Source organism: Corvus moneduloides, chromosome 1 (assembly GCF_009650955.1).
Source record: "Corvus moneduloides isolate bCorMon1 chromosome 1, bCorMon1.pri, whole genome shotgun sequence".
NCBI lineage: Eukaryota > Metazoa > Chordata > Aves > Passeriformes > Corvidae > Corvus > Corvus moneduloides.
In genome coordinates this window covers 5,105,769-5,111,768 of record NC_045476.1, presented here as the reverse complement: position 1 = coordinate 5,111,768, position 6,000 = coordinate 5,105,769, and the positions used below count along the sequence as shown (strand labels likewise).

Below are 6,000 nucleotides of genomic sequence, written 5' to 3'. Positions count from 1 at the left end.
TCTATTCTTCAATTTATGCTCATATTGACATTCATTTCCTGTTCTCCAGTAGATCCAATGGTGCTTGGACTTTCCTCTGCTTCCTTTACAGGGAAAATATCAGCTGAGGTTGCCTACCACTGCTATGAACATGTCACAGCACTCAGGTACTGTGGGACCTGCTGTGCAGTGGGATGCCCTTGATCAAACAGATCCAAAAGCTTTCTCTGAACTTGTAAATATTGAAGAAAACTGAACACAGCAGAGCCAAAGGCCATGATTCTCCAGTTGCCGTAATTAACTGATCACCATCAACAGCCCTGGTTTCACAGGGAGGCTGCCTCAGCTGACATGTATTTACTATATCATATTCTGTGAAAATTTAAAAATATTCTTAACAACTTTGTCACCGATTAACTACTTAACACCTGGAGATTGTTGATTGCCTGTTATTTCTCCATTCTCAACCATGAGATTGCCACTACTCTCCCTTGTGACGCTGTCATATGACGGAGGGATGGACACTGAGGACGAAGTTTCAGACTTGTTAGCATTCCTACCGTAATTTGCATGCAGCATAGATGCAATAAGTCCTTCGTTTTCTGGAGCAGCATCCCCCAGAGTGTCAGTGCTGCAAGTTCTGCGCTGGTACAGGTAGGAAGCCTGTTTGAGGGAGCGCAGGAGCAGGTGACACCTGTAGGCACGCTGGATCACCGTGGCTGATGCTTCCTCTTGCCTGTGTCTGAGTGTAGTTGATATTGGCTCGTAGGATTGTTTTGATGGGTTGGCAGCCATGAATTTCTCCTCCATTTGTACTTTCAGAGAATCCAGCTCCCCAGAATCTCCCAACACCCTCTTGGTGAAAGCAAACAAGATATCCAAGCAGTGTATCTTGTCCCCACTGACCACAGGCAGGTCCATTGCTGTGAGTTCAACTTTGTTTGGTTTTGGTACACGCAAAGGCTTAGACAGAGCATCTGCAAAGTCTGAAAGTACAGAGACGGTTATAAACTGGGTTGCCTCAGGATCAAACTTCTCCCAGATTTCATAAAAGATGTCAAAGTCATCTTCCCCTAAAGGCTCTGTACTTTCCTCAGTGGCAACATTGAAGTTCTCTAGAATAACAGCTATATACATGTTTACAACAATGAGAAATGATATAATGATGTAACTTACAAAATAAATAATACCTATGGCAGGTTTACCACATTCACCTATGGTACCTTTTACGTTTGGATCACAGTAGGGTGGCCCAGTGTTTAAAATAGGACTGAGAAGACCATCCCAGCCAGCTGATGTGGTGATTTGGAAGAGACAGAGCATGCTGTTAGCAAAGGTTTGGAAGTTGAACATATCGTCAATGCCACCTTCCATCTTCACATAGGCAAAGTTAGCCATGCCAAAAATGGCATAAATGAACATGACCAGAAACAGCAAGAGGCCAATGTTGAACAGAGCAGGTAGGGACATCATTAAGGCAAAAAGCAGAGTTCTAATTCCTTTGGCTCCCCGGATGAGTCTCAGGATTCGCCCAATCCGGACCAAGCGAATGACCCTGAAGAGTGTGGGTGGTAAGAGATGTTCGAAGGCTTTGCCAATGCTGGAAAGCAGTAAGGCTGAAAAGGAAAGGATAACAACTCATTAGAATATCACAATTTTCCTTAACTAGTAAGGAGGCTGGAATGATAATATCTTCAGAGCTCAAAAATATCTGATGTGTGCTTGCTAAGCTCTACCAGAATTACTTTTAGGAGAAGCTGACTGAAAAAAATAGTTGTAGAAATCAGCAATTATGAACTATATTTTTCAGCCATCAGAGGACAGTCCCTGTTGCACTAAAGATGACAAGGAACTTTCTGTGCACAACTTCAAATATCTGTATCAGTTGACACTTGGTGACTGATGGTTATCTTTGGCTCTGGTTGCATGAATATTTCAGCAGGTTCAGGTTACCTTCTACATTTGTCTTCAAATACTGACACTACAAAGGTAAACTAAGGAAGCAAGATATAATGCAGTGTCATGGTTACTATTGAGATAATATAGGCAAGATATGCAGAAGCAAACACAGTAATGGATGTAGAGTGGCATGCACAACTTCTACAATGGCTCTTGGTTCATTTAGGGACATAGCTACACACGGATGTTACTTTTTCTTTGTTTGAATGAAAAAGGTGACATCTAGTAGCACTAGAAGAGGCTTGTCTTTTCTAAATGTAGCTATTTTGGGTACATTTTTCTGTATTTACAATCCAGAAACTTAATTTTCTCAAGAAAGGGCCATAGTCTTACTGGAATCTTACTTACCCAAGACATGAGTCATACTAAAGAAATGAAGTATCCTTCTTCCCCTAAATGCCTGTTGCTTGTTGGCAGTACTAGCCCTAGGAATAGTTAAATGGGCAGAAAGCTCAAATTTGCAACTGAGCTCTTTACCTCATTCTTCCATTGCAATCCCTTCAAATTAAAACTAATACATTTTTTGTGATCTTTTCTATCCTGGTACACAATGTGTATTTTCAGTCAGCAATGCCCGAGTTTAGAGAAACTGAATTCCATTGTCTATAATCTAATTCCAGTCTTCCTATTCTCCATATATTTCAGTCATCTATCAAAAACACAGATGACAAAACCTAACAATTTGACCTGATTGAAGATTTCTTAGTTGGCACTAAATCTGTGACAATGGAAATTATCATGTAATGTGATAATGCTATGATGGGATATTCATTCTGTATTTCTGATGAGGAAAAAAAACCCCTAAAGAACCATTATGAATATATACACACTTTTACTAAAATAATTGTTTTAAATCTCATTTAATATTATTTAATATCATCATAGGGGGGTACTTATTTTTTCTTTAAGACTTTACAGTATTACGACTTACATTTCAATGCCTATTTGCAGTTACTAAATTTTAACTACCTCTTTTTTCCTAAAAAGAATAATAATTGATATAGTAAAGAATTTTCCAGACAATTTTACTTACCAACAAGTGATATAATAACAACAACTAAATCAAATATGTTCCAGGCATTTGAGAAATAGTACTGCCTCAGAGCCAGCAATTTCAGCACACATTCTGCAGTAAAGATGGTAACAAAGAGTATATTGATTTTGCTGAGCACGTTTGTCTTCGTTTCACTTTGCTCATAGGTTTCCACCATCATCGTGATCATGTTGAGGCAGATGAGACCCATGATGACAACATCAAAGATTTGGGATGTTGCAATGTCGAAAAGGAAGCCTTGATATCTGTTCTAGAGGGGGGAAAAAAATACATCTGACATCAGTTATGAAAATAAGGAGTACTCATCCATACATGTTTCCAACATTTTCAATTTTTATGTTGCAAAGCCACTCAGCTACAGTGAAGTTGGTGAAATTGGAGAGGGGCAGAGTATAAAAATGACACTGAAATCCCTTCCCATCCTGAAGTTTCATCACTTTCAAGGTGAATATAAAACCCAGTAATATTTATGCAGAGAAGTTAATGAATATTTAACCCATAAAATAATTCAGTCAATGTGTATCAATGTAAAGACAGTATGAATCATTTGTATGCAATATATAAATATATGCACTTTTCAGTGAATTAAATTGTACTTTTGCAATGTTTTTTCCCTTTGAAGAATTCAGTCTTACCAGTGGTCTTGGAATAGGTTTTTGAGGTTTCTTGGATCCCAACTTTTTCATTGCATTGTAGTATTTTTTCTGTTCTTCTGTCATAAAGATATCTTCCCCACCTAAGTATACAAGGAAATGTCACTGTTATTTGGTGAGAAGATAACTATTGTAGTTAAAATGTCTAAAATTCTCGAAACTGGCATTCCTTCCATTTTTACACCTTGCTGGTACTGGCCCTTTTCATATCATCTAACTGTGTCCGAAAAATCAGTGGCACAAACCAGACATTCACAGAGTAGAAGTCTTGGTGTGAGGCTCACTCAAAAAGCATGAAAACAAAAAACATGGACAGGAACAAATCTATCCCTGACTTCCCACATGCTGGGCTTGCTGAATATCCAAGATACTCTTCAGAGCACCTGTAGCAGACCACTTACTAAATAACAAGTCTCCTGTCACGCTCAGCTCCCAAAAAGGAGTGAAATTTTAAGAGGCTTTGAAATGTTTCAGGAAGATCTAGGTGTTCAGGTTACAGGGGAAAAGAAAGGAAAAAGTTATTTCTTGTAACTTAATCATTAATACTCTGGTAAATGCTGATAGAAATTTTAGATTCCAGGTATAGGACCTTGCTCTCAAAAGCACAGCCAAGGCACTTATCTTTTTCTTTTGTTGGTTGAAGTTGTCAATGATTACACCGACAAAGAGGTTCAGGGTGAAAAAAGATCCAAAGATGATGAAGTTCACAAAGTAGAGATACATATACAGACTGTTCTCCATCTTTGGCTGATCATCTTTCTGCAAGAATGAGAAGCAACTTGAGAAATAATCAACAACAACATGGGCCCAGTTCAGAACAATCTTCATGTTGAAGCTCCTCTCAAAAATTGATTCCAGGAGTAATTATGATTTACAGCCTTACTGCTAATTGTGACAGAAGTGGTATAGTTTAAAACTACCAATAGTGCATAACTCAAAATTTTGTTTGAATATTCTTGACATGATTTTCACAGGCATTGCAGAAGTTCAGTTCCTTCCAATAAGAACAAGAGCTGTAAATTTCTCAGTACATGAAAAATCAAGCAAACTATGTAGAAGTCAAACTCCAAGCTCTTGCCATTAAAAATCTTGGCCTAGATATGTTGTTATTCTTTTTTCTCTTCTTAGCAAAAAACTTCTGTGATGGTTATTATTAATAAAAACAAAATCAGAAGAAGAAAAATAACTTTTCACATTGAAGAACAAAGAAGAAATACATTGAAACACACACAAAAACATATCAGTATATGAAAATACTATTATTATTTTAATATTTATATTATTATGATATAAATATTATAATTATTACTATATGAATAACATTGTATAATATATATTATTTTTATTTATCTGTATTTTCATATATAATATTAGCAGTATTAAAATATTAAAATAATGTAAAAATTCTTTTATTCCTTCGAGCTCATAATAAAATTAAGACATCCTCTATATTTCAAATTCTTTCCCTTCAAAGTCATTCCACTTTGTTCTGTTTAAGTGGGTGGATCTAGAGCTGAAACCCTCTCCCCATTGCAACAGAGGAGCTTTAGGATACTATGAATCATTTGCAGATTAAATGTTTATATCATCTGATAAAAAATAATTACTGGAAGTATTTAGCGCAGACAAACAGCAGATGTAGAAGTGCAAAACTAATAATGCATTAGGAGAAAGCAGTAGCATTCACCAAAAATGTGGTTTGAATACAATGACTGACCTCTCGTGAATCTACTGCTGCATACATGATGTCCGTCCAACCCTTAAATGTTGCCTGGAATGAAAGATGATGGAAAATGTGTTGAACTTTGACCTTAAAAGTCTTCACATTATTCGCAATATCCAAATGACCCTGACTGGAGCAAGAGCCTTTGCTGCGTTCCCAAGCACAAAGCACCGAGCTCTGGCTGCTGCTGTGTGTGAGACATTCTCAGCCTCGTTAGGATATGAAAGCTCTCAAGGGTGGGACAGAACACTTTATCCTAGGATTCTGACAAAGCAAACCTTCATCAGTGTGGTACTTAAGGCCATGCAACCCTCATGGCTGAGCAAATCCATATTTTGACAGAAATGTCACTATTTGCCCCAGATTTCCATCTGAGATTGACTCCAGCTCTCAGGATCGCAAAACTGCTAGAGGCTGCAACAGCACCTGCTCACCAAATGTTACTTTATCACCTGGAAAATCACAGCAGGATCTCATCTGTCCCCCTTTTGCCATTTGTGTGCATGAACAGCCAGCTACAAGGGGAGAGCAAGTTGTAGGATATTTCACTGCTTGCATCACCCTCAGAGACGAGTTAGGAATTGACAAAAGGTCAAGCCCATCTGACAAGATGCTGACTACTGAGGGTAAGC

At 37.8% G+C, this 6,000-nt stretch overlaps 1 protein-coding gene across 1 annotated transcript in view; it reads right to left on the bottom strand.

Annotated features, from left to right (window-relative positions):
* Positions 1-396: 396 nt before the first annotated feature.
* LOC116444130 (sodium channel protein type 5 subunit alpha-like) overlaps positions 397-6,000 on the bottom strand; it is a 32,093-nt gene continuing 26,489 nt past the window's right edge. Inside the window, exons 23-27 of the mRNA XM_032109241.1 lie at positions 5,363-5,416; positions 4,263-4,404; positions 3,628-3,728; positions 2,972-3,242; positions 397-1,595 (exon numbers count right to left, since the gene is read on the bottom strand). Of these exons, the coding sequence (XP_031965132.1) occupies positions 397-1,595; positions 2,972-3,242; positions 3,628-3,728; positions 4,263-4,404; positions 5,363-5,416 (1,767 nt within the window). The remainder of the gene's footprint in view (positions 1,596-2,971; positions 3,243-3,627; positions 3,729-4,262; positions 4,405-5,362; positions 5,417-6,000) is intronic.